This window comes from Loxodonta africana, chromosome 21 (assembly GCF_030014295.1).
Source record: "Loxodonta africana isolate mLoxAfr1 chromosome 21, mLoxAfr1.hap2, whole genome shotgun sequence".
Lineage (NCBI taxonomy): Eukaryota > Metazoa > Chordata > Mammalia > Proboscidea > Elephantidae > Loxodonta > Loxodonta africana.
In genome coordinates, this window is record NC_087362.1 from 42787486 (window position 1) to 42813918 (window position 26433).

At 40.9% G+C, this 26433-nt stretch overlaps 1 protein-coding gene across 3 annotated transcripts; it reads left to right on the forward strand.

Moving 5' to 3' along the window:
* Window positions 1-508: 508 nt before the first annotated feature.
* On the forward strand, window positions 509-25828 carry TMEM231 (transmembrane protein 231). Of its 3 annotated transcripts, none has more exons than XM_064273767.1 (7): window positions 513-737; window positions 824-882; window positions 12846-12974; window positions 13674-13817; window positions 16144-16225; window positions 23238-23342; window positions 24028-25828. In XM_064273767.1, exons 1-7 carry the CDS (start codon window positions 599-601, stop codon window positions 24207-24209), a joined length of 840 nt encoding a protein of 279 aa, XP_064129837.1. In that variant the 5' UTR covers window positions 513-598; the 3' UTR covers window positions 24210-25828. The 3 variants fall into 3 exon arrangements, with proteins under 3 accessions (XP_064129838.1, XP_064129837.1, XP_064129836.1); XM_064273766.1 differs by having other exon boundaries at window positions 516-737; window positions 824-993; window positions 24028-25827; XM_064273768.1 differs by lacking the exons at window positions 23238-23342; window positions 24028-25828 and adding an exon at window positions 22637-23231 and having other exon boundaries at window positions 509-737; window positions 824-993.
* The last annotated feature ends 605 nt before the right edge of the window (window positions 25829-26433 follow it).

Below are 26433 nucleotides of genomic sequence, written 5' to 3' on the forward strand. Positions count from 1 at the left end.
GCTTAATATGATCTTTGTTTTAACATAATAATTATCCTTTATTCCTCGAAGAGTGTGGGATTTCTGTCTTTCTGTTTCTGTGTCTGGCTGTTGAGTGGAAGGCACAGAAAATTTGGAGACAAAAGAACGTGGCTTTGGTCTTAACCCAGGACCAGATCCAGGACCGCAGCCACATTTACGTCCTGTGCGTTTTCCTCCAACGCAAAGTGTGCTCTGAGTGGTTGCACTTTAGTATAAACCACATTGGGGCTTAAACAGATGGCTCATAACGAAGTATTTTTTGTCATCCTTTATGGAAATGCTATTTTACACAAATGTTAACACAGACGGTTAATTAAAATTTTGGTACATGGAAACATCCTATTTCCACTCAGCCTTAGAAAGAACGCCACAGTTAAAGCGAAGTCGACCATCCACCAAAAGCACCGCCTGCCGTTAGCCCCACCCCTAACAGATCACTGCCTCCTTGCTATTGGTTCGTTTCACCCCTCGGTTGCCATGGAGACCAAGAATATGGCAACCGGGAGAAGCCAAACTTATTCCTCCCTTTCGCATCTCCGCGAGGTCGCAGCGTGCTGCGGACCTCCGCACGTCGTTCATGGCGCTCTACGAGCTCTTCTCTCACCCTGCCGAGCGCAGCTACCGCGCTGGGCTCTGCTCCAAGGCCGCGCTGTTTCTGCTGCTGGCCGCCGCACTCACATACGTCCCCCCGCTGCTAGTGGCCTTTCGGAGCCACGGTAAGCCAGCCCCCAAGCGCTGCGCAACACGGCTCCCCGCGCCTGGGCAAGCCGCCCTGACCTCCTCTCCGCCCTCTTTACCTCAGGGTTTTGGCTAAAGCGGAGCAGCTACGAAGAGCAGCCGACCGTGCGCTTCCAGCACCAGGTACTGCTCGTGGCCTTGCTGGGACCGGAGCGCGGCGGGTTCCTTGCCTGGAGCACGTTCCCCGCCTTCAACCGGCTGCAGGGGGACCACCTGCGCGTCCCGCTCGTTTCGGTGCGTGTTTTCCGCCCCTGCCCTGCGGCCCACCCCGAGTGGGCGGGAGGTGAGGGTAGGGGCGACGGGGGACGAGCAACCCCTGGCCGAGGAGAGCCCAGCTTGGGTCTTAAGGGTCCGCGAATACTTGTTTACACAGGCTCGTGGGCCTGAGCTTACGTTTAATTTCCAGGCGAGTAGATAGCTAATGTTTCGTTTTGATTCTCCAGGAGGTCCACGACCGCTGGAAAAGTTAGTCATTGCTTTCAGGGAACTTTGGGGCCAGAAGCCTGCCAACAGTCTGTCTCTAGATCTCCTTACTTCTGTGGACCTGGCCTGATGGAGGGGTGGCCGTGACAGTGCCTTTGTATTAATGACCCCATCCTGTCGCTGCAATTGCACATCGTAACACCGTAGCCGCAGAAAGATCAGGTATTTGCCCAGGCGCTGATTGGTTAAGCGACCATCCCAGCGAGTGCTGCTGGCTAAGTCACACCTTCCTAGGCTGCACCATCCAGCACTATCTGCACGAAAAGAAGCATTTACTGTCTGTAAAGTAGTACAAAGGTGCCTTGGTGGCGCAGTGGTTAGAGCGCTCAGCTGCCCGCCAGAAGGTCAGTGTTTGGAATCCACCAGTGCTCCGCAGAAGATGCTGGCAGTCTGCTTCCATAAAGAGTTACATTCAGCCTCGGAAACCCCATGGGGGCAGTTCCACTCACCAAACAGGTTGCCTTGAGTCAGAATCAACGGGATGGCAATGTAACACAGGTAGTCCCGGACTTAGAATGGGGTTCCATTCCTATGAAGTCAGTTCTGACATAAGTCGAATACTTAATTTTTTTCCCAATTATTATTGCCTTTTATTATCTGTATCTTTATAAATCTGATCTTTACTTATCTTTTGGGATTGGCATGAGAATGATAACATCAGCAAATTACGCTACTGCAGCATTGTATGTAGTACATATTACTAATGGGTGAGATGTACGAAAAAAAGAAAGAAAAAAAAGGATAGTAAGTGTGGTTCCTCCTAACTGGAATACATTGTAAACTGGGGAGTACCTGTATTTGGTTCAGAATAAGTGAGCGCTTCCTTTACAGTCAACCCTTTCCACTCATCTTCTGAGAACATCTTCCTTTAGATGTGTGAAACTTCTGGTCTTCCCTTTTCGAAAGCTGAATCTCTGGACACCTCTGAAATAAGAGCCTAGGAGCTATAAAAAAAAAAAAATACTTGTTTTAATTTGCTGACAAAAAAAAATTCAGACTTTTTTCCAGCAATTCAATAAGATGAAATTAAAGAAAAAAGTCTTGTCATATGAATAACTATAAACAAAATATAGTTCTGTTTGTCTTTTTTTGTGGTTACTTTATAAATTTTTCTCACATTTTCTTCTGATTTCAAAAATGCTTGCCCATTGTAAAATATAAAGGAGTTACAGGTATAACCTGACAGAAAATGAAAGGCTCAGTTTGGTGTGTGTATCAGTACTTGTTGATCAACCTTATTCCTTTTAAGTTCTGCAAATTATTTCGTTACATGGAAAAACTATAATGTATTTAGCCAGTTCCCTGTTGATGGATATTTGATTTGCTTGCAATTTTTCACTGTAAGAGTCAGTACTGCAAAGAACAAGATTTAGAATACCTCTTACATCTTTAAATGCCAAATCGTGAGGAATTGGAATAGAAGCTGTTTGTTGAAATTGTGAAAAGTACATAGAAAATTAAATAAGCAAATACAATAATTATTAACTTCGGGGAAATAAAAAGTAAGAAAAGTGAGGAAGGGAAAAGTAATTAGAGTTATGAACAGTGTTTTACCAGAAAAACCAACGAAACCCATTCTTCTCAAAGAGACCCTGTAGGACAGAGTAGAGCTGCCCCACAGGGTTTCCAAGGCTGTAATCTTTCAGAAGCAGACTGCCACATCTTTGTCCTGCAGAGCAGCTGGTGGGTTTAAACTGCCAACCTTTTGCTTTACAGCTGAGCACTTAACCACCATGCCACCAGGGCTCCTGAACAGGGTTTACAGAGTCATAATTATATTGACTAACCAAAATAACAGTTTAACTGAGAAAGGTATGGGTATATGATGGGGCTGGTAGAAGTGGGATAGGGGAACGAAAAAGCTAAGTCTTTACCTTTCCTTGTGGAAAGTCAATAGAGAATGCCTAAAACTGAGAAATGGAGAAGTACTAATGGCAAATGTTATTTATAGACATGGAGATGGGTTTCTAAATAATCAGATAAATGAGATCAAAGATTTGCCTTTGGTGGGATAGGTGGAAGTCTGCTTTTTTAAAATTGTTTTTAAAAATAAGACTGGATTAGGAGAAATTTCTTTGAATAGCTCCTCATAATCATGACATATTGCCCGTTTTTATTATTTGAGATTATAATACCTCTGGAGAAGCGTGACCGTGGATGAGGTGTCAGTGTCGAGATAGACTTACTTTTCACTGTATACCTACTGTATTTCTTGCTTTCCATGTGCATGTATTTCTTTCCCAAAAGTGGAAACATTTTCTTTTTTTCAAACACGCAAAAAGTTAATTTATTAGTTTCACTTTAAGTTTTTTTGTTTACATTTATTTGTTGGGAGTCTCTGGGTGGTATAAATGGTTAAAGTAAAGTAAAGCGTAGCGTCCACCCAGAGGCTCCTGAGAAGAAAGGTCTGGCAATCTACTTCTGAAAAATCAGTCACTGAAAACCATACAGTGCGCAGCTCTGCTCTGACACACGTAGGGTGGCCTTGAGTTGGAACAGACTCGGCAACAACTGGTTTTTATCATACCGTTCTGGTTATTTAAGTCTAAAAAATAATCATGAAGTCTTAAAATATTACAGAGATACAGCACTAGGTTTCATACATTTGTTCTTTTTACTCTGCATTAGCCACCCTCCATGAAAGGTTTTATGAAAGGTTGGTTTCCCAGTTGCACTGCTGGTTAGCTTCTTATCTCTGTCACCAGAAGCCATTCTCTTAAGAGCACTGTCATCCTCCTGCTCCTAGTGTTTGTGGATTCCCATTTTCATCTACAGAGCCAAGACTCTTATTTTTTTGATGCCTAGAACTGGATAATTTTATACTGTTGATAAAACACAAAACCCAATCTTTTTTTTGTAGTCTTTTTTTTTCTTCATTATAGGCCAGTGTCTACAAGTAATTTATGACCTACCAATCTGTAGTCCATTTTAATAAATAATTTGCTTCCATCCTGACAGCTCTTGGTGTAGCTTCAAATTATGAGATTAAAAAAAAAAAGACATCAGAAGATATAATAGAAATAAAGACTTTAACAGCAGCAATCCAAAAGATAAAATAGGAATAAATTTAACAGGGAATGTATAAAATCTATAGGAATATAGATTAAAAGGCTGCTGAGGGACACACACTCGAAAAATAAAAACACGACATGTTCATAGGAAGGAGAATTCAACATTATAAAGATGTCTGTTCTCCCTAAATCAGTCAATAATTTTAATGCAATCCCAATAAAAACAGAAAAGAATTTTTTTTGGGGGGGAGGGAGAAACAGACATACTGAAAAATAAGCAAAAATAGCCAGAAAATTCTGAGAGAAAGGATACTACAGGGTTAGCTCTAGTTGTTAGGTGCTGTCGAGTCCATTCCGACTCATAGCGACCTTATGCGCAACAGAACGAAACACTGCTCAGCCCAGCGCCATCCTCACAATTGTTGATATGCTTGAGCCTATCATTGCAGCCATGTGTCAGTCCATCTTATTGAGGGTCTTCCTCTCTTTTGGTGTCCCTCTGCTTTACCAAGCATTGTATCTTTCTCCATGGACTGGTCCCTCCTGAAAACATGTCCAAAGTAGGTGAGATGAAGTCTTGCCATCCTTCTAAGGATCGTTCGGCTGTACTTCTTTCAAGACAGATTTGTTCGTTCTTCTGGTAGTCTATGGTACGTTCAGTTTTCTTTGCTCACACCGTAATTCAAAGGCATCAACTCTTCCATCTTCCTTATTCATTGTCCAGCTTTCTTGTGCATTCAAGGCGATTGAAAATACCATGGCTTGGGTGAGGCGCACCTTAGGCCTCAAAGTGACGTCTTTGCTTTTTAACACTTTAGCTAAAAAAATTTTTTTTTTTTTAGCTCTAAGTAGGTATTAAATTGTACCATTAAGCTGTATTAAATAAAACAATGTGATTTGGGGACAGATATAAAAAGTATGAAAAGGTGGCATTTTAAATCAGTGGGGAAAGATGGCTTATACAATAAAATCATGTTGGGCTAACAAGGAGGCCATCTGGAAAAAACAAAGGTAGAGTTAGTCCGCATACTGACTCTGAGAGAATGAGCGAGAGAGGGGTATTGTTTATACTGCTAACCCTTATTGCAACAAAATACTTGTATTTTCTAATTCTAAACATAAAGCCGGACAGACTACAGCCTGTCCAGGAAGCTCTGCTCAGGAAGCCAAGGAAACAGTGGTTTTAGATCAAGGTTAGGAGGTGGATTTGCAATTGTTAATTTGGGAAAATGCTTCAGAAATTGGAAATGACCTTGCTTCTGTTTTGGTCAGCTCACCTTGAACAGCATCCCCAGAGCCCCTGTTTTTAATGTTTTAAAAGTCTAGTTTTTGTTATTATTTATTTGTAATTTATCTTGTTGTTGAGAATATACACTGTAAAACATACACCATGTACAAGTTAGTGACATTGATTACATACTTGGAGTTGTGCAACCATTCTCACCTTCCTTTTCTGAGTTTTTCCTCTGTTGTTAACAAAAACTCATTGCCTCCTAAGGCTCCTAATTTTTTGAGTTTCTCTTGTCAGTTTAATCCCATATAGATAATTCTTAAAAGAGTATACTGTGTTTTTATGCAAATAATGCACACCTCCTAAGTTTGTTTGCTCACCGCTACCCCCACGATGTATTTTCAAAATCTATGCCGATTTTTTTTTTCCATGTTGCTGTAAGTAAATTAGAGTGCTGATGACCTATGTGACAAATTAGAACTACCCTACAGGGTTTTTCTAGGCTGTACGGAAGCAGATAGCCAGGTCTTTCTTCCACGGATCTGAACATTTAACTGAGTTAGCAGCTGAGTGTTTAACTGTTGCACCACCAGTGCTCCTCTTTCTAAGCCTAAAAGCCCTTTATTTATTTTTTTTTTGTGGTACTTATTACTGCCTGATGTTGTTGTATATTTGTTTTCTACCTCCCTGGTTAGAATATAAGCTCCATGAGGGTATGGACTTTGTCTATTTTGTTTATCATTTATATTCCCAGCACCTGAAACAGTGCCTGGCACATAGTACCCATTGCATCCAGTTGATTCCAACTCATAGCAACCCCTGGACGTTATTAAGCCCTCAAAAAATAACTTGATAGATTAATAAATGACTTGAGCCAGTGTTTCTCTTAGTAATGGTGCTGTGCCAGATCTCTCTGCTCTGTCAACTTGGAGCATAAGTGTATAGACAGGCAGGTATACAGACTGAAATTTGTTGATACTGCCTTTTTGCAAAAAGACTTGTCCTTCCCAACCAAATGTCTTTGCTCTGGCGTTTATATGTGTTTTTAAGTCTTGGAATTTTAGAGTGTGGTGTCCTGAAAAGGACTAGTTTGAAGTCAAAGGCCTTATTTCAAATCCTGCTTTTACTGTATATTAGCAGTACTTCTGCAGAGTTCCCTTGTGTTAGTTTTCTAGGGCTTCTGTAACAAAAATACCACAAACTGGCTGCTTTAAAGACCACAAATTTATTTTCTCACACTTTGGAGTCTAAAAGTCCTAGTCAGGGTATCAACTGTGTTGATTCCTTCTGAGAGCTCTGAGAGAACTATTCCATGCCCCTCTCCTAGCTTCTGGTGGTTCGCAGTAATCCTTGGGTTCCTTGACTTGTAGATGCATCTTCAAGTAGTATCTTTCTCATGTGTCCACTTCCTCTTTTATAAGGACAGGATTCATAAAGAATTAGGATCTGACCTACTCCAGTATGTCTAATAGGGCCACATTCACAGGTACAGGGATTAGGATTTCAATTTTGGAGAACACAATTCCATCCATATTAAGTGCTGTCAAGTCGATTCCAACTCATAGCGACCCTCTGTACAACAGAACAAAACATTGCCTGGTCCTGTGCCATCTGTACAATTGTTGCTATGTTTGAGCCCATTGTTGCAGCCAGTGTGTCAGTCCATCTCTTGAGGGTCTTCCTCTTTTTCCTTCACTGTCTACTTTACCAAGCATGACGTTCTTCTCCAGGAACTGGTCCCTTCTGGTAACATGTCCAAAGGACATGAGAGAAAGTCTCACCATCTTCTCTTCTAAGGAGCATTCTAACTTTTTTTTTTTCTTTATTGTGCTTTAAGTGAAAGTTTACATCTCCAGTTAGTTTCTCATACAAAAATTTATACACACATTGTTATGTGAACCTACTTGTTATCCCTGTAAAATGATACCGTACTACTCCTTTCCGTTTCGTGTTTCTCATGTCCGTTGAGTTAGCTCCGGTCGCTTTCTGCCTTCTCATCTTGCCCCCAGACAGAACCTATCCATTTTGCTAAAGAGCATTCTGGCTGTACTTTTTCTAAGACGGATTTGTTCTTTCTTCTGGCAGTCCATGGTATGTTCAATATTCTATACTAACACCATAATTCAAATTCATCAATTCTTCTTTGGTCTTCCTTATTCATTATCCAGCTTTCATATACGTATGAGGCAATTGAAAACAACATGGCTTGGGTCAGGGTGAACATTAGTCCTAAAGGTGACATCTTTGCTTTTTAACTCTTTAAAGAGATCTTTTGCAGCAGATTTGCCCAATGCAATATGTTGTATGAATTCTTGACTGTTGCTCCCATGGGTGTTGATTGTGGATCCAAGTAAAATGAAATCCTTGACAACTTCAATCTTTTCTCCACTTACTGTGATGTTGTTTATTGGTCCAGTAGTGAGGATTTTCTTTATGTTGAGATATAATCCATACTGAAAGCTGTAGTCTTTGCTCTTCAGTAAGTGCTTCAAATCCTCCTCACTTTCAGCAAGAAAGATTGTGCCATCTGCATATCGCAGGTCATTAATGAGTCTTCCTCCAATCCTGATGCCACGTTCTTCATGTAGTCCAGCTTCTCAGATTATTTGCTCAGCATACAGATTGAATAGGTATGGTGAAAGGATACAACCCTGAGGCACACCTTTTCTGATTTTAAACCATTCAGTATCCCCTTGTTCTGTTCGACTGTCTCTTGGTCTATGTACAGGTTCGCATGAGCACAATTAAGTGTTCTGGAATTCTCATTCTTTGCAACGTTATCCATAATTTGTTATGAGCAGCACAGCTGAGTGCCTTTGCATAGTCAATAATACATAGGTAAACATCTTTCTGGTATCCTCTGCTTTCAACCAAGATGCATCTGATATCACCAGTGATATCCCTGGTTCTACATCCTGTTCTGAATCCAGCTTGAATTTCTGACAGTTCCCTGTTGATGTATTGCTGCAACCATTTTTGAATTATTTTCAGCGAAATTTTATTTGCATGTGATATTAATGATATTGTTCAATAATTTCCGCATTCCGTGGAATCACCTTTCTTTGGAATGGGCACATATATGGATCTCATCCAGTTGGTGGCCAGGTAGTTGTGTTCCACATTTCTTGGTATAGACATGTGAGTGCTTCCAGGGTTGCATCCCTTTGTTGAAAAATTTCAATTGGCATTCTGTCAATTCCTGGAGCCTTATTTTTCACCAATGCCTTCAGTGTAGCTTGGACTTCTTTCTTCAGTACCATCGGTTCTTGATCATATACTACCTCCTGAAATGGTTGAATGTCGACCAGTTCTTTTTGTTTCAGTGACTCTGTATTCCTTCCATCTTCCTTTGATGCTTCCTGCATTATTCAATGTTTTGCCCATAAAATCCTTCAGTATTGCAACTTGAAGCTTGAATTTTTTCTTCAGTGCGTTCAGTTTGAGAAATGTTGAGTGTGTTCTTGCCTTTTGGTTTTCTAACTCCAGGTATTTGCACATTTCATTATAATATTTTACTTTGTCTTCTCAAGTTGCCCTTTGAAATTTTCTGTTCAGCTCTTTTACTTAGCCATTTCTTCTGTTTGCTCTAGCTACTTTACATTCAAGATCAAGTTTCAGAGTCTCTTCCTACATCCATTTTGGTCTTTTTCTTCTCTGTCTTTTTAATGACCTTCTTCACGTATGGTGACCATTAACGTCATCCCACAACTCATCTGGTCTTTGGTCATTAGTGTTCAGGTGCCTCACATCTGTCCTTGAGGTGGTCTCTAAATTCAAGTGAGATATACTCAAGGTTGTACTTTGGCTCTAGTGGACTTGTTTTAATTTTCTTCATTTTCAACTTGAACTTACATATGAACAATTGGTAGTCTTTTCTGTAGTTCGCCTCTGGCCTTGTTCAGACTGATGATATTGAGCTCCATAGTCTCTTTCCACAAATTTGATTCCTGCGTATTCCATCAGTGAGGTCCACATGTATGTTGTTGCTAGGTGCGTCAAATCAGTTCCAACTCATAGCAACCCTCTGTACAACAGAACAAAACACTGCCCGGTCTTGTGCCATCCTCACAATCATTGTTTTGCTTAAGCCCATTGTTGTAGCCACTGTGTCAGTCCATCTCGTTGATAGTCATCCTCTTTTTTGCTGACTCTCTGCTTTACCAAGCATGATGTCCTTCTCCAAAGACTGATCTTCCTGATCACATTCCAAAGTATGTGAGACGTAGTCTCGCCATCCTTGTCTCTAGGGAGCATTCTAGTCCTACTTCTTCCAAGACAGAATGGTTTGTTGAATATTGTTTGTTTACTGGTTTGTTCAATATTCTTCTCCAACACACCACAATTCAAAGGTGTCAATTCTTCTTCTGTCTTCCTTATTCATCGTCCAGCTTTCACATGTATATGAGGCAATTGAAAACACCATGGCTTGGGTCAAGCACATCTTAGTCTTCAAAGTGACATCTTTGCTTTTCAACACTTTAAAGGGATCTTTTCCAGCAGATTTCCCTGATGCAATGTGTCTTTTGATTTCTTGACTGCTGCTTCCATGGGTGTTGATTGTGGATCAAAGTAAAGTGAACTCCTGAACAACTTCAGTATTTTCTCAGTTTATCATGATGTTGCTTATTGGTCCATTTGTGAGGATTTTTGTTTTCTTTATGTTGGGGTGTAATCCATAGTGAAGGCTGTGGTCTTTAATCTTCATCAGTAAGTGGTTCAGGTCCTCTTCACTTTCAGTAAGCAAGGTTGTATCATCTGCATATTGAAAGTTGTGAATTAATCTTCCTTCAATCCTGATGCCCTATTCTTTTTCATATAGTCCAGCTTCTTAGATTATTTGCTCAGCATACAGATTGAATAGGTATGGTGAAAGGATACAACCTTGACCCACAACTTTCCTGACTTGAAACCATGTAGTATCCCTTTGTTCTGTCTGAGCAGCTGCCTCTTGATCTATGTGCAGGTTCCTCATGAGCAAAATGAAGTGTTCTGGAATTCCCATTCTTCTTTTCAGAAGTAGACCCCCGGGTCCTTATGCCTAGTCTTAGTTTGGAAGCTCAGCTGAAACCTGTCTGCCATGGGTGACCCTCCTGGTGTTTGAATACCAGTGGCATAGCTTCCAGCATCACAGCAACACGCAAGTTCCCACAGTACAACAAACTGACAGATGCATCCATGTGTATTGTCTCTGTTTATGTTGCTGAAAAAAGATATTTGTAGTGAATAAGTTGCTGGCCTTAAAAAATTCTATCATGCAATTTCTTGCGTTGTTTCTATCGCCAAGGCCATATTTTCCAACTGCTGATCCTTCTTTGTTTCCAACTTGCAAATTCAAATCACCGGTAATTATCAATGCAGCTTGATTGCCTGTTTGATCAATTTCAGACTGGAGAAGTTGGCAAAAATGTTCAGTTTCTTCATCTTTGATGTTAGTGGTTGGTGCATAAATTTGAATAATAGTTGTATTAACTGGTCTTTCTTGTAGGCGTATGGATATTATCATATCACTGACAGCATTGTATCTCAGGATAGATCTTGAAATGTTCTTTTTGATGATGAACTCAACTCTGCTTCTCTTAAATTTGTCATTCCCGGCATAGTAGACCATAAGATTCTCTGATTCAAAATGGCCAATACCAGTCCATTTTAGCTCACTAATGCCTGTATCGATCTTCAAGCATTCCATTTCATTCATGACAACTTTGAATTTTCCTTGATTCATAATTCGTATATTCCCCATTCTGATTACTAATGGATGTTTGTAGCCATTTCTTCTCGTTTTGAGTCATGTCACATCAGCAAATGAAGGCCCCGAAAGGTTTACTCCACCCACGTTATTAAGGTCCACTCTGCTTTGAAGAGGAAGCTCTTCCCCAGCCACATTTTGAGTGCCTTCCAACCTGAGGGGCACTATATCAGACTGTATCAGACGGTGTTCTGCTGCTATCCATATGGGTTTCACTAGCCAATTTTTTTCAGAAGTAGATCTCCAGTCCTTCTTCCTAGTCACCACCTGTCTTGTCAGTTTGTCATACTGTGATGGCTTGCATATTGCTGTGATGCTGGAAGCTCTGCCACTGTATTTCAAGTACCGGCAAGGGCACCCATGGGGAAAGGTTACAGTAGAGCTTCCAGACTAAACCAACCGTATCAGCCTGAAAAAAAAAACAAAGAATCTCTTCCTCACGTAATGGAAATGGTGGAAAGCAAAATGAATCAGCTAGATGGAGGATTCAGACAGCAATGTTGATATTCCGTAGTAGAATTCTTCTGAGAATCCACAGTAGGAAAGGATCAGCTGTGACAGCAGAATCCAGGGTTGTGCCAAGGAGTCACATCAGTGCTGATCACATTTCAGTTAACTGTCCTTTCCTGTTAGTAATTTATGGATCACAGTGAGCCAGGACTATGATAGTGAGACTGGAAGACTCCAGTGAGCCAGGACTATGACAGTGAGACTGGATACCAAATTTTTTTAACTCCTTACGTATGATTTAAACAGCCCTGGTGGCAGAATGATTAAGCACTCAGTTGCTAACTGAAAGGTCAGTAGTTAGAACCCACCAGCTGCCCCATGGGAGAAAAGACCTGGTGATCTGTAAAGATTACAGCCTAGGAAACCCTATGGGACAGTTCTGCTGTCCTTACAGTGTTGCTGTGAGTTGAAATTGACTTAACAGCTCACAACAACAACGTATGATTTATGAGATATAATCTGTCTTTTTCCCTTAGATTTCCGTCTGTTTTCCCTACTTTCGTATCCGTAGTTTAGAAAGTATCTGTGTCATTTTAACACATCATTGATTTTTCATTTTATCGATTGGTGCTAAAAGATGCACTAGGCTTTAAAGTCCTGACATCAGGGCTGAGGTCAACATCAAGAGTTTGGAGCAAAGGCACTGTGGTTAAAAAATGTATATACAAAGCTTGGTTTTTTTCTGTCAAGTTTGTTTAGGTAATGCATAATGATTAGGGTAAACCATTTAACTAGATTTTTTTTCTATTCTGGAAAGTTGAACTCTAGAGAAATATAAGACAATTCTGATGTGCTATTTAAATTTTCCTTTCAAACTAGTCATGATTAAAAAACAAAACAGATCAAATGAGGCCATTGAAAGAGGTGCTTATTGCTATTGTTATTGTCGTTTCAAGTTCTCATCCAATTTAGCCCTTGAACATTTGAGAAGCAAAGTATGTATTTCTAGGGCCATGCACATTGTGTGTCTTTTTTCCAGTATTGATTCACCTACTACTGTTTTTTTTTCTTTTTCTTTTGGGGAGGGAGATAATACCTGTGTACAGCAGGACAATAGGTCTTTAAGTATATATAGCAGTGACGTGGCCTTCCTTGGATTTTCTAGACAAGAGAAGAAGACAAGAACCAGGATGGGAAAATGGACGTGTTACATTTTAAACTGGAGCTTCCCATGCAGTCCACAGAACATGTTCTTGGTGTGCAGCTCATCTTAACTTTCTCCTACCAGTTGCATGTGAGTTGATTCATTAGGGAGGCCCATCTGCACCCTCTTCTCACTCTTTGCCTTTAATAGAACAAATCCCTCCTTCTGATTTCTATGAATACCCTTTCTGAGAAGGCTCTTTTCTGAGATGTAGTTTGGGATTTATTTATGCAAATTGCATGTTTCTCATCGATGTCTTATTAATTCATGAGCTATTAGCTTTTGGGGAAACCCTGGTGGCGTAGTGGTTAAGTGCTGCGGCTGCTAACCAAAGGGTCAGCATTTCGAATCCACCAGACACTCCTTGGAAACACTATGAGGCAGTTCTACTCTGTCCTATAGGGTCGCTATGAGTTGGAATCGACTCGACAGCACTGGGGTACTGGGGTAGTAGTTTTGGAAATCATGGTGGAATAGTAGTTAAGAGTTTGGCTGCTAACCAAAAGGTCGGCAGTTCGAATCCACCAGGCACTCTTTGGAAATCCTGTGGGGCAGCTCTACTCTGTCCTGTAGGGTTACTATGAGTCAAAATCAGCTCAATGGCAACGGGTTTGGTTTGTTTTTTTTTCAGTTACTAGTTTAGAGGGTTCTGGGCAGAGCACTTCCTGTGTGGCTCACCTGATTGTGTGAGGGACCATTAGACCTCAGTCCCAGAAAGATGACTCGCAGAGCTTAGAGCCCTTCCAGTCTGACCACAGTGGGTATTGTCTCTACTTCTGATGGTTTCAGAGGATGTCAACATTCGTGATGCAGAGCATGGCATTTCTCCAGTCCTCCTTCGCTGTTCCAGGGTCCCAGTTGTATGTGAATGGAGACCTGAAGCTGCAGCTGAAGCAGCCCCTGAGCTATGGTGGCTTAGATGTGCGGTACAACGTAAGGATGCTTCTTGTTGTCCAGCTCCTTTGTTTCTATATGTTAACATTTGTCAAGTTCTTTGAGGAGGGAAAAATGAAAGTTGGAAATAGCAGTTTTTCTGTGGGTGGCATAGAAGAGGACATCTGAGAAATTCTTATTTCAAAATATGAAAACACCCGTAGCAAGAGATTGAAAATGTAATTTAAAAAAAAGCTCCCAAAGAAACAAAAAAAAAGTATACATACACACACGCATATATGTATATGGAAACAGATAACACCTATTTTTACACCTAGACAGAAGAAAAAAAATCTATTTTTGTCTTTATCAAGTAACTAAATTATTTATTGTTTTCAGTTACACAAACACAGGGGGATATTCCAAATGATCTTTTTTAGTTCATATAAAAAAAAAAAATTTTTTTTTTATAAGACATTAAAAAATAATATTGGCCACTGTTTATTGAGCATGTAACATATGCCAGCTCTGTGTTAAGAGGTTTACGTATATCATGCTTTTAATCATCACAGCCATCTCATGAGATGCCTGCAGTTGTCACTTCCCAGCGCTCCAGCTGCTTGTTCTACCACTTTCCACCTTCCTACATCCCAGCTACACTGGCTTTTTTGCTGTTCTTTGAACTCATAAAGCAGCTCCTGCCTCAGGACTTTTGCACATTCCATTCCCTCTGCCAGGTATCCCCATGGCTTATTCTGCTACTCCATTCCAGTCCCTGTTCAGTGTCAGCTTTGCAGTCTCCCTGACCCATCTTTCTGAAATAGCATTCCCCCCTCCATCTGTCATCCCTTACCTAGATTTATTTTTCTTATTGCTGCCTGACATATCAAAGATATGTTTTTATTTTGTTTATTTGCTGTCTCCCTCAGTGTTAAAAGCACTGATATCTTGTATGTCTGGCACATTCTAAGCACTCAGATGTATTTGTTCAAAGAATGAACTCTCATTTTACACATGAAGAAACTTGGGTTTACAGGGATTAATTAATTTACCCAAAGTCCTACAGCTTAAAAGTAAAGAAGGAGGAACTATCTGCCTGAGTCCAGAAGTCATATATCTAATCAGTTGTTCCTAACCTTTATCTTATCACAGTGGGGACCATATCAGTTGGATTGGTGTTTTGGTTATCTAGTGCTGCTATAACAGAAATACCACAGTGGGTGTCTTTAACAAACAAATTTATTTTCTTACAGTTTAGGAGTCTAGAAGTCCTAATTCAGGACACTGGCTCTAGAGGAAGGCTTTCTGTCTCTGTGGGCACTGGGGGAAGGTCCTCATCTCGTCAGCTTCTGCTTCCTGGATCCTTGGAGATCTCCATGTGTCTTGGAGTTTATTTTACCCCACCCAGCTTTGCTTCTCTTATTTAACCTCTTTTATATCTCAGAAGAGAGTGACACAAGACACACCCTACACTAATCCCGTCTCATTAACATAACAAAGACAACCCATTTCCAAATGGGATTATAACCACAGGCATAGAGGTTAGGAATTACAGCACATATTTTTAGGGGATACAATTCAATCCATAACAATTAGGCTGCTTTAGAAACTGAGAAGGAGATATTAGCAATTATTAGAGGCATAAATTAGGACTATTCCAGATAAACTAGGACATATAGTCATCCTGGCTATAATAGGGAACCCTGATGGTGAAGTGGTTGAGAGCTCAGGCTGTTAAATAAAGGTCAGCAGTTCGAATCCACCAGCCGCTCGATGGAAACCATATGGTGCAGTTTTACTCTGTCCTATAGGGTCGCTGTGAGTTGGAATCGACTCGATGGCACAGAACAACAATAACAACAACCTATAAAACACGTAAGTTTAAAACAAAAAAAGGAACAATAAGATAATAGTGCACTGTTGATTAAGAAGTTTACATATCAGATTTATCAATGGGAATATGATATTCAAGGGGAGGAAATCCTTTCCTTTTTTGAAGGATTAATATGCTTACTATTTTCATTTCATCCTATTTCAATCTCTACATTTAAAAGAGACAAACTAGAGAGTCAGAAAAGATCAAGAAAAATTCAAAGGATTATTTCTCTCATTGGAATTGAGAAGGGTATTTTATAAACAGCTTGAAAACCTATAAAAGGTGCATATTAACCCCGTTTCCATCCCCACAAAAGGAAAGAGTGAAAGTTAATGGACTTAAACTGTTGCAAGAGAAAGTTCAATCATCCTTGAGGAAGATTATTGACTATGGAATAGGCCACCAAGAACGAGAGAATATGTTCTGGTATCAACCTGCATGGGCAGGAGGGTAGAAAGAATAGAGGCAAAATAGCTCGGGTCCTCACACCATGTCCTCTTATGATCCTAGGTGTCTGTGATCGATGGGACCAGCCCTTTTGCTTCTGACTATGACCTCACTCACATTGTTGGTGCCTACCAGGAAAGGAATGGTGAGTCTTGGGTGGAGTTCATTCAACCCCTGCTAAGAACTTTCCAGGTTAGTGGAGGCAGTGGAGAGAAACAGAGTTGAAATCCTTGTCCGGATGAAAATGTCAAACCAGTGAACGCTCAGTCATGAAACAAAAGTGGGCTATCCAGGATTTGCTTATTCCTACCCCCCAGACTACACATATCAGACAGGTTAGTAGTGGTAATTAATCCCACCACTGGCTTGATTGAGTTGCTCCCCTCAGCACATCTGTAAAAGAAGCTAAAGACAAATTGCTGTCCATAATTTTCAGAGGGAAGAAGGTAATGTGGTTGACTCATGCCGTATTAGCAGCCCAAGTGGGAGGAATGGAAGTATGAAAGCTTCTGGCCGGAAGGCAGGGTGTCTTTATCACTGACCTAGAAGAGGCTTTTAGGACCATCCAGGTGCTCCTGTATTTGACTCAGCACATTTGGCTGGTTGGTGGTCTGAGGTTTTCTCTAAAGGTACCCAAGTATTACTTGGCAACCAGATGCCATGAATATTAGACAGACACATTTAACAAGTGGAGGGACGACTGTAGTTCCAATTTCTTCTTCCTGATTTTATGTAGTACATGGTCAGCATTATTCCAATAATAAAGAAAATTTAAAAAACAATACTAAGCAACACTCGCTTATAAATCAACCTTTTTTTCTTTATTCCTTCCAGTCTTTGTCCATATGCAGTTTTTATATGATATATGTATACACACACACATACATTATCATAGAGACACTTTAGGATCCACATTGGTCTTTTTTTTTTTTTTCTTTTTTAAAATAGGCTTTATTTTTTAAAGCAGTTTTAGATTTATAAAAAATCATGTAGAAACTACAGAATACTTTCTGTATGTACCTTTCTCCCCTGAACAGTGTTTTTCCTATTATTGCCATCTTGCACTCCTGTGATGCATTTGTTGTAATTGATTAGTGATTAACCAATATTGATACATTTTTATTACCTGAAGTCCACAGTTTACATTAAGGTTCATTCTTTGTATTGTACAGCCCTATGGGTTTTGCCAAATGCATAATGTCTTGTGTCCACTTAAAATATCATACAGAAGAGTTTTGCTGCCTTAAAAATCTCCTGTGCTCCACCTGTTTGCCCCCTCTCTGCCTTCCGCTAAACTCCTAGCAACCACTGATTGCTTCACTGTCTCTTTAGTTTTGTCTTTCCAGAATGTCATAGAGTTGGAATCATCAAATTGTTTTTAACTTTGTAATATAAATATTTCCACATACTGTTGCACAGTTCTAATTGGTGTTATTTTTAATGGCAGCATAATATTCTTTCATTTAGCTATTCAGCAAATGTAGAAGAACACACAGACTGTTACCAAGTTTTTGACATTGTGAAAATGGCGTTAGGGCTGAATTTGACCTCTAACTTCAGAAGTGGGAAGGAGTAGCAAGATCAACAGCCCAGCTGATTGCTATGAGGTGGAGGTCCCACATGCCTCCTCTCTCCACCATCTTACCAATTCTGTCACCAACCGTCCCTCCCACGACAGTCTGTGCTTCTCAGCTGGGTTCAGTAATTCATTGCAGTGGCCATACAGAACTCACAGATGTTACTTACAATTATGGGACTTATTAGGGAAGTAACAAGTTATAATTCAGGTTGAGAAATACTCAGGATAAAATTCTTCCATCAGGACACCCTCTTCTCAACTGTGCTCGAAGGCAGGCTTCTCACTGGTCCTGGGCCTCTGCCCTGTTCAGGCAAGTGTTACAAAGCTCTTTCAGCTCTGCCAATCCCTGAGGCACCCCACTCTGCCAGTAAGCTTCAGTCCAGCGACACTCAGCTTTCCCACTGTGGGCCAGGAAGCCCACTGCCATCTCCTGCCGGTCTCTGCTGGCTTGGGAAAGGATCCTCTCTTTCCCACCTCTGGGGTGGCTCACCCCAAGCCCAGCAGATGACAAAACTGACCAATCCCCTTGATGAGCCATAGTTACCATGTTTGCACAGTCCCACTCAATCACCTGGGTGGGAGTTAAAAGACCGCGGCGAGAAAGGCTTCACAAAATGATCCGTCGCACCACAAACATAAAAATTTTAATGTATTTGATAAGTATGTTAGCAAACAATGTGTGAGCAACTTTGCACAAGCTTTCTTTTATCTTTTAAAGGGAATAGTTTTTATTTTTTATTTGTAAAAAAAAGAGATAATATCAATATGTATATAAAACTTCAACAGCTTAACAAAAAAAAAAAGAGAACTGAACCATAAAATGGGCTAAGGACTTGAATAGACATTTCCCAAAAGAGGACATTCAAATGGCCACCAAACATATGAAAACATACCTAGTGTCCTTAGCCGTCAGAGAGATGCAAATCAAAACCATAATGAGATGCCATTTCACTCCCTCTAGGATGGCTAAGAAAAAAAAAAAAACAAACAGAAAATAACAGATGTTTGCGAGGATGTGGAGAAATTGGAACCCTCATGCTTTGCTGGTGGGAATGCAAAGTGGTATAACCCTTGTGGAAAACAGTGTGGCAGGTTCTCAAAAACTAACAATAGAACTACCATATGACCCAGCATTCCACTCCTAGGTATATACCCAAAAGACTTGAAAGCAGAGACTCAGAGACTTATACACCAATGTTCATTGTGGCACTGTTCACAATAGCCAAAAGGTGAAAACATAAATGCCCATTAGCAGATGAATGTATAAACAAAATATTGTACATGCATACAATGGAATACTACTCAGCCAGTGGTCATTGTTAGGGGCCGTGGAGTTGTTTCCGACTCATAGCAACCCTATGCACAACAGAATGTAACACTGCCCAGTCCTACACCTTCCTCGCAGTTGTTGCTATGCTTGAGCCCATTGTTGCAGCCACTGTGTCAATCCATAATGTTCCACTGCTATTCCTAAAGTTTTCACTGGCTAATTCTTTTCAGAAGTAAACTGCCAGGTCCTTCTTCCTGGTCTGTCTTAGTCTGGAAGCTCAGCTGAAACCTGTCCACCATGGGTGACCCTGCTGGTATTTGAATACCAGTGGCATCGCTTCCAGCATCACAGCAACACACAAGCCCCCACAGTACAACAAACTGACAGACAACCAGTAGGAGAGAAGTCTTGATACATGCTACAATATGGATGGAGCTTGAAGGCATTATGCTGAATGAAATAAGTCAATCATAAAAGGAGAAATATTATATGACCTCACTTATATAAAAAGACAAAAGGCAAATGTAAAAAAGACCACAGTTTATTAATGATTACCAGGGGTGGGAGGGAGGGGGAAAGGGCGGAGTTAACAGCAATGGAAAAATCTAATTAAGGGTAGGGTTGCACAGCTGATTATTGTAATTGCTGTCAATTAGTTGCACACCTGTAAAAAGTTGTATTGGCAAAAGTTGTGTGATAGATATTGTCTTAAAAAAAAAATAGATATTGTCTTAGTTATCTAATATTGCTGTAGCAGAAGTACCATAAATGGGTAGCTTTAACAAATTTATTTTCTCACAGTTCAGGAGACCAGAAGTCTGAATTCAGGGTGCTGGCTCCAGGGGAAGGCTTTCTCTCTCTCTTGACTGGAAGAAGGTCCTTGTCTCTTTGGAGCTTCCGCTCCTGGGAGATCTTCATGTGGCTTGGTAGCTCTCTTCCCCCATCTCTGCTTCTTTTGCCTGCTTGTTTAATCTCTGTCATATCTCAAAAGAGACTGACTCAAACTACATCCTACACTAATCCTGTCTCATTAACATAACAAACACAACCCATTCCCAAATGGGATTATAACCACAGGCCTAGAGGTTAGGATTTACAACACATATTTTTGGGGGGTGGTGGGGTTGGGGGGAACAGTTTAATCCATAACAAATAATATTTACAACAATGACAAAAAAAAAAAAAAAGAATACCTGTTGAAGCTGCTTATGTACAACCAGGCACTTCAAGGGATTAGGGTCCTGGTTTCATGAGACACCCCAGTTAACTGATCTAATAATGTGTTTAGTGCTTCTGTTCTACTTCCTAGTCTATTGTGTAGTGCCTAGGGTCTTAAAAGCTTGCAAGCTACCATCCAAAGCACAATTAGTTGCTACTCACCTGAAGCAACAGAGGAAAGAGAGTCAGGAATAGGAGGATATGGAATGCTCCTTAGAAGTAAGAATGGCAAGACTTTGTCTCACATAATTTGGATGCGTTACCAGGAGGGACCAGTCCCTGGAGGAGATTATCATGCTTGGTAAAGTAGAAGATGAGCAAAAAAGAGGAAGACCCCCAACGGAATGGATTGACACAGTGGCGGCAGCAGTGAGCTCAAGCATAACAACAATTGTGAGGATGGCACAGGACCGGGCAGTGTTCCATTCTGTTGTACACACAGTTGCTATGAGTCAGAACCCACTTGACAGCATCTAACAACAACATGGAATATGTGGCCAATTGCCTCCGTGAACAACTACCTCCTTTGCCATGAGACTAGAAGAACTGCATGGTACCTGGCTACCACTACTGAATCTTTTGATCAAAGGTTCTTTAGAAGAATACTGATCAAAGTGGGGAAAATGCAGAACAGAATTTCAAATTCTCATCAACTCTCATGGATTCAATTGTGTCTCCCAAAAATGTGTGTCAACTTGGCTAGTCCGTTATTCCCAGTATCATGTGATTGTTCACCATTTTATCATCTGATGTGATTTTCTTGTGTTGTAAATCCTACCTCTATGATGTTAAGGAGGTGGGATTAGTGGCATTTATGTTAATGAGGCAGGACTCAATCTACAAGATTAGGTTGTGCCTTAAGCCAGTCTCTTTTGAGATATAAGAGAGAAGCAAGCAGAGAGACATGGGGACCTTATACCACCAAGAAACAAGAGCCAGGAGGATAGCATGTCCTTTGTACCGGGGATCCTCCTCGACTGGGGAAGATTGATGATGAGCACCTTCCCCCAGAGCAGACAGAAAGAGAAAGCCTTCCCCAGGAGTTGGCATCCTGAATTCAGACTTCTAGCCTCCTAGGCTGTGAGAAAATAAATCTCACTTTGTTAAAGCCATCCAGTTGTGGTATTTCTGTTATAACTAAGACATGGATTCTAGACTTTCTGGAGCCATGAAGAGTGGGTGAACCCCGGAAACTATTGCCTTGAGATAATCTTTAAACCAAAATTTTCCCCTGAAGTCATCTTAAAGCTGAGCAGTGGTTTAGCTAAACTAGTAAAAAAGGTCTGCCTTGAACATTATGCTCTATTAAGAACTATCTGTATGGGATCAAATTGACAACAGCAACTGGAAAGATTAAAAAAAAAAAAAAATTTTTTTTTTTAGGGGGCAGTGAGTTTATGTTAATAGAGGAGGAACAACTCAGAGGAAGGTGAGAATCGTTGCATAACAAAGAATGTAATCACTGTCACTGAATTATATATGTAGAAACTGTTGAATTGATGTATGTTTTGCTGTGTGTATCCTCAACAACAACAATAAAATAAAATGGATAGATAACATCTGCCAACTGGACTTTTGTCATTTGTACAATTCAGTGAAACCAATTAAATCAATGTTGTGCAACCATCACTGACATCCACTGCCATGTATCCTATGGTGCACTTGACATTTCTCAAACTGAACTGAAGAAAAAATTCAGGCCTCGAGTTGCAATAGTGAAGGATTCTTTGGGGAAAATATTAAACAATGCAGGAAGCATCAAAAAAAGATGGAAGAAATGCACAGAGTCATTATACCAAAAAGAATTGATCGACATTCAACCATTTCAAGAGGTAGCATATGATCAGGAACCGATGGTACTGAAGGAAGAAGCCCAAGCTGCACTGAAGACACTGACGAAAAAGAAGGCTCCAGGAATTGATGGAATATCAATTGAGATGTTTCAACAAACGGATGCAACACTGGAGGTGCTCACTAGTCTATGCCAAGAAATTTGGAAGAGGGCTGCCTGGCCAACAGACTGGAAGAGATCCATATTTATGCCTATTACCAAGAAAGGTGATCCAACCAAATGTGAAAATTATTGAACAATATCATTAACATCACACGCAAGCAACATTTTGTTGAAGATCATTCAAAAGTGGTTGCAGCAGTATATTGACAGGGAACTGCCACATTTTGTTTATTCATTCACCTGTTGATGGAGATTTCAGTTGTTTCCACCTTTTGGCTATTATGAATAGTGCCACAGTGAATATTGGTGTACATGTGTCTGTTTGAATTGCTGCTTTCAAGTCTCTTGGGTACATATCTACGAGTAGGATTGCTGGGTCAAATGGTAGCTCCATTTTTAACTTTCTGAGGTACTGCCAAACTGTTTTCCACAACGGCTGTACCGTTTTGCATTCCCAACAACAATGGATGAAGGTTCCGATTTCTCTGCATCCTCAATAATGTTTGTTCTTTTCTTTTTTTTTTTTTTAATTTAGCTATCCTGATGAGAGTGAAGTGGTATCTCATTGTGGTTTTGATTTGCATCTCCCTGATGACTAATGATCTTGAACATCTTTTCAACATATGCACTCTTCTTTGAATTATTTCTTTGGGAAAAGTTCTGAAGTGCAGAATTTGCCCCAGGGGTCAAAAGAGTATTCTGGATTAAACTGTGTCCCCCAAAAATATGTGTTGTAAATCCTAACCTCCAGGCCTGTGGTTATAATCCCATTTGGGAATTGGTTGTGTTTGTTATGTTAATGAGACAGGATTAGTATACGGTGTGTCTTGAGCCAGTCTCTTATGAGATATGACAGAGAAAAGCAAGCAAAAGAAGCAGAGATGGGGGAAGAGAGCTGCCAAGCCACATGAAGATCTCCCAGGAGCAGAAGCTCCAAAGAGACAAGGACCTTCTTCCAGAGCTGGTAGAGAGAGAAACTTCCCCTAGAGCTGGCATCCTGAATTCGAATTTCGAGCCTCCTAAACTGTGAGAAGATAAATTTCACTTTGTTAAAGCCATCCACTGTGGTATTTCTGTTACAGCAGCACTGAATATATTTTGCCATCCATGATTAATGATTCATGATTTGATTGCAGTCACCACTTTCCTCATGGACCCTAACCCCATCTGGCTCGTGGGAAGGGCTGCTGAAGCTCCGTTTGTGATTAATGCTGTCATCCGGTACCCTGTGGAAGTCATTGCATATCCTTTCTATGAACCAATAGTAGCTCAGTTTCCTTCCCCCAAAAAACGATCCCTTTGTTCTCCCAGGTAGGAACAGATGTGGGAAGGCTTAGATTAGATAATACTACAGTGTTATATTGTTGTTAACTGCCCTGGAGTTGGCCCCATGCACAATGGAAGGAAAAGCTGCTCAGTCATGTGCAATCCCCATAGTCAGTTGGGGAATGTACTGCTGTGATCCCTAGGGCTTTTATTGGCTGATTTTTGGAAGTAGATCGCTGGGTTTTTCTTCCTAGTCTGTTTTAGTCTGGAAGTTGTGCTAAAACCTGTTTAGCTCCATAGCAACATGGAAGCCTCTACATACAGATGGATGGGGGCTGCACATAAGGTACCTTGCCTGGGAATCAAACTTGGGTCTCCAGCATGGGAGGCAAGAATTTTGCCACCGAACCACCAGTGCTCCACACAAATGACTTTGTGCCTGTCTGCTATTCATATGGGGGGAAATTTTTTCATTTCCTGTTCATATCTTCTCTCTGAGCAATTCTGGGTCAGAATCATCCATATGTATGTCTTAATCATCTTTTGTTATCCCTTTTCTCTTAAGGGTATTTGAAATATTTTGCCATTTCCTGCCTGAGCTAAACCTTAGATTAACATTCACTTAGAAAATATCCTCTCGTGACTCCTTAACTGTCTGCACCTATCAACCAGGATTCTGGGAGATGATAAAATTTGCCTGGGTCCAATATGTCAGTATCCTGCTCATCTTCCTCTGGGTGTTTGAAAGGATCAAAATATTCGTGTTTCAAAATCAGGTGGTGACTACAATTCCCGTAACAGCCACGTCCCAGGGAGGACTGTATAAGGAGCACTTATCATAAGAAGACAATTTCTACCTCACTGTCAGCTTCTGAGAGCTCTCATCTTATTACATTTCTGAAAAGAGCCGCTGTGTTGGCCTGTGTATTTTTTCCCTGAAAGACAAAGAACAGTTCTTTCAAAATATTCCGCTATACAAATCCCATCTTCCAAGTGCCTACGACATCATCAGGGACTAGTTTGTGGAAGTGTCTGAGAACTCACTTTTTGTTTTGTTTTTTGCCCTAAACCTGAATTTCAGGAGAAAACTAGTCAGTTCACATATCTTGGAAAGAGTCCCATCTCTGGTTAAGCAAAGATTTTTCCTCTCTTGAACTAAGGAAGCTGCTATGCTTTTCTTTCCTCAATTGTAAACTACTACTTACTTTTTTCAGGGCTTTCATGATAAATATGCAAATCACTAGCATTTTCCACTTGTGGGCATCTAAATTTCCCATCCAGAACTTTGATTTCTAGAACTGAATGTCTTTAACCGGGGGGGATGCAAGTACAAGAGCACGCGTATGTACGTGAGGGTGGGCAACTTGAGGACAGTAGGACCATCCACCCGCCCTCGGTCTAACACACAGTCATCTGTCATCAGTTCAGCTGAACAGCCCTTTCTCTCTGCCTCTCTGTTGCTGGCTTTTTGCCCTGCCTTTTGCCCTCTGTCTGTGCTCCGGGGTAGAAGGCTGCAGTCATAAGTGCTGTTTCATTCACAATTCCCTCAGCCACACTGGGGGAAGAAGCACTGTAACAACAGTTCTTTCTCTCTGGCCCTCACCCAACAGCCTAGACACTTGCCTCTCCTCTTCCTTGACAGCCCTCCCCCTTTCTGAAAAAGTCATGGATGACAAAGTTGCTGTTGTTGGTATTGGCTCCCACTGCCCAACAACCACAGAGTTTATTTGGAGGGCTAGCGGGAAGCCCAGCTACTTGGCCTTCCCTTGACTGAGGAACAGGGTACCCATCAGAGTGGGCAGCTTTGGAAAACACACAAGAAGGAGTTAGAGGGTGAGGAGGGTGCTAGTCCAGGCAATCCCATCCAGCCTGGTCCCTAGCAGAGTGATACGCAGCCCAGCCGGATTACCCTTAGGCTACATGTCTGGAGAAGGGCAGCTCAGAAAGGGCCTCTGTTACATGCTGACGACTGATTGATTATTCAGTCCCGTTTTGTCCTGTGGAAACACACAGTCTTCTCAGAGAGTGATGGATCATTCAGATCCCGAGCATGTCTGTCGCTGGCATTAGAAGGACATGACCTCATGACCCGTGCTTCTGTGCGCACTCACAAACACACCTCAGTGTGTGCCTCAGCTTAATTTGGAGATTTGGTTCTTATTTCCAAAGCACTTATTTTTAAAAAATTTTTCCAGCTGATCAAAGTTTTAGGGACAAACTTTTGCAGTATTCAAGCACAAGAATTCCCTAACACTTCTACTCTTCATATTTAGGACTAAAAAATTCTTCTTGAGATTTAAACCATGGAAAGTGATTTCTGGTTTAAATCATGGAAAGATAATGGGAATGGTTAAAGATGTATATAAACATTGCTTTGCATTTCATTAAATTGTTGTAAAGAATCCATGATGTTTTGTAACTTTCTAATTAAAAATGTTCAAAATGGAAGGTTGCGTGTGGATTTGTGGAGGGAAAGGGGGTCTAGAGGGTGGGGGAAGAGCGGGGAGGGCAGAGGTTGCGCACACTTCTCCACGTTACTCACCAGCAGCCTTGCTCTGCCAGGGTGCTGCCCAGAGACTTGGAGCTTTTGTTAGCTCTTTGGCAAATATCCCCTAGTCCAGCCCCAAATATATGTGAGTTTTCGGTGGAATCCACATGGAATGTGGAAACCACAGCCTGGAAAATTACAACTGTGTCTGGTGAATACAAAATTATTTACAGATGACATGTTGGTAGCCTCTAAACCTGCATGACACAGTGAAGTTGCAGGAGGAAAAGGTAAGAAATACACAGCTGTAACTCATGGCAAAGTCAGGGTTTAAGATAATTATTCAATATCTTAGAGGGGAAAGATCCCTGATTAGCCAGCTTCTGTTTGAATCAGGTGAGGAGTGGCCTAAAACATCTGCCTTCTTTGTGGAGGTTCCTAACGCCCCACTTAGTTCCTTCATCTAAACTTAACACAGCAATTCTGTATCTTCTCCTTTCTTTCTTTTCATACTTTTTAAGAGGGGGTTTGTTCCTTTCTGACCAGGAAATTTTGAAGTACTCTTTGGGGAAAATGGG

Excerpts from the sequence above, each read along its gene's own strand:
- TMEM231 (XM_064273766.1), top strand. The coding sequence starts at position 599 with ATGGCGCTCTACGAGCTCTTCTCTCACCCTGCCGAGCGCAGCTACCGC. Across the intron at positions 12,975-13,673 it reads CTTTCTCCTACCAGTTGCAT|AGGATGTCAACATTCGTGAT; the intron begins GTGAGTTGATTC and ends TGATGGTTTCAG. Across the intron at positions 23,343-24,027 it reads GTACCCTGTGGAAGTCATTG|CCTATCAACCAGGATTCTGG; the intron begins CATATCCTTTCT and ends TAACTGTCTGCA.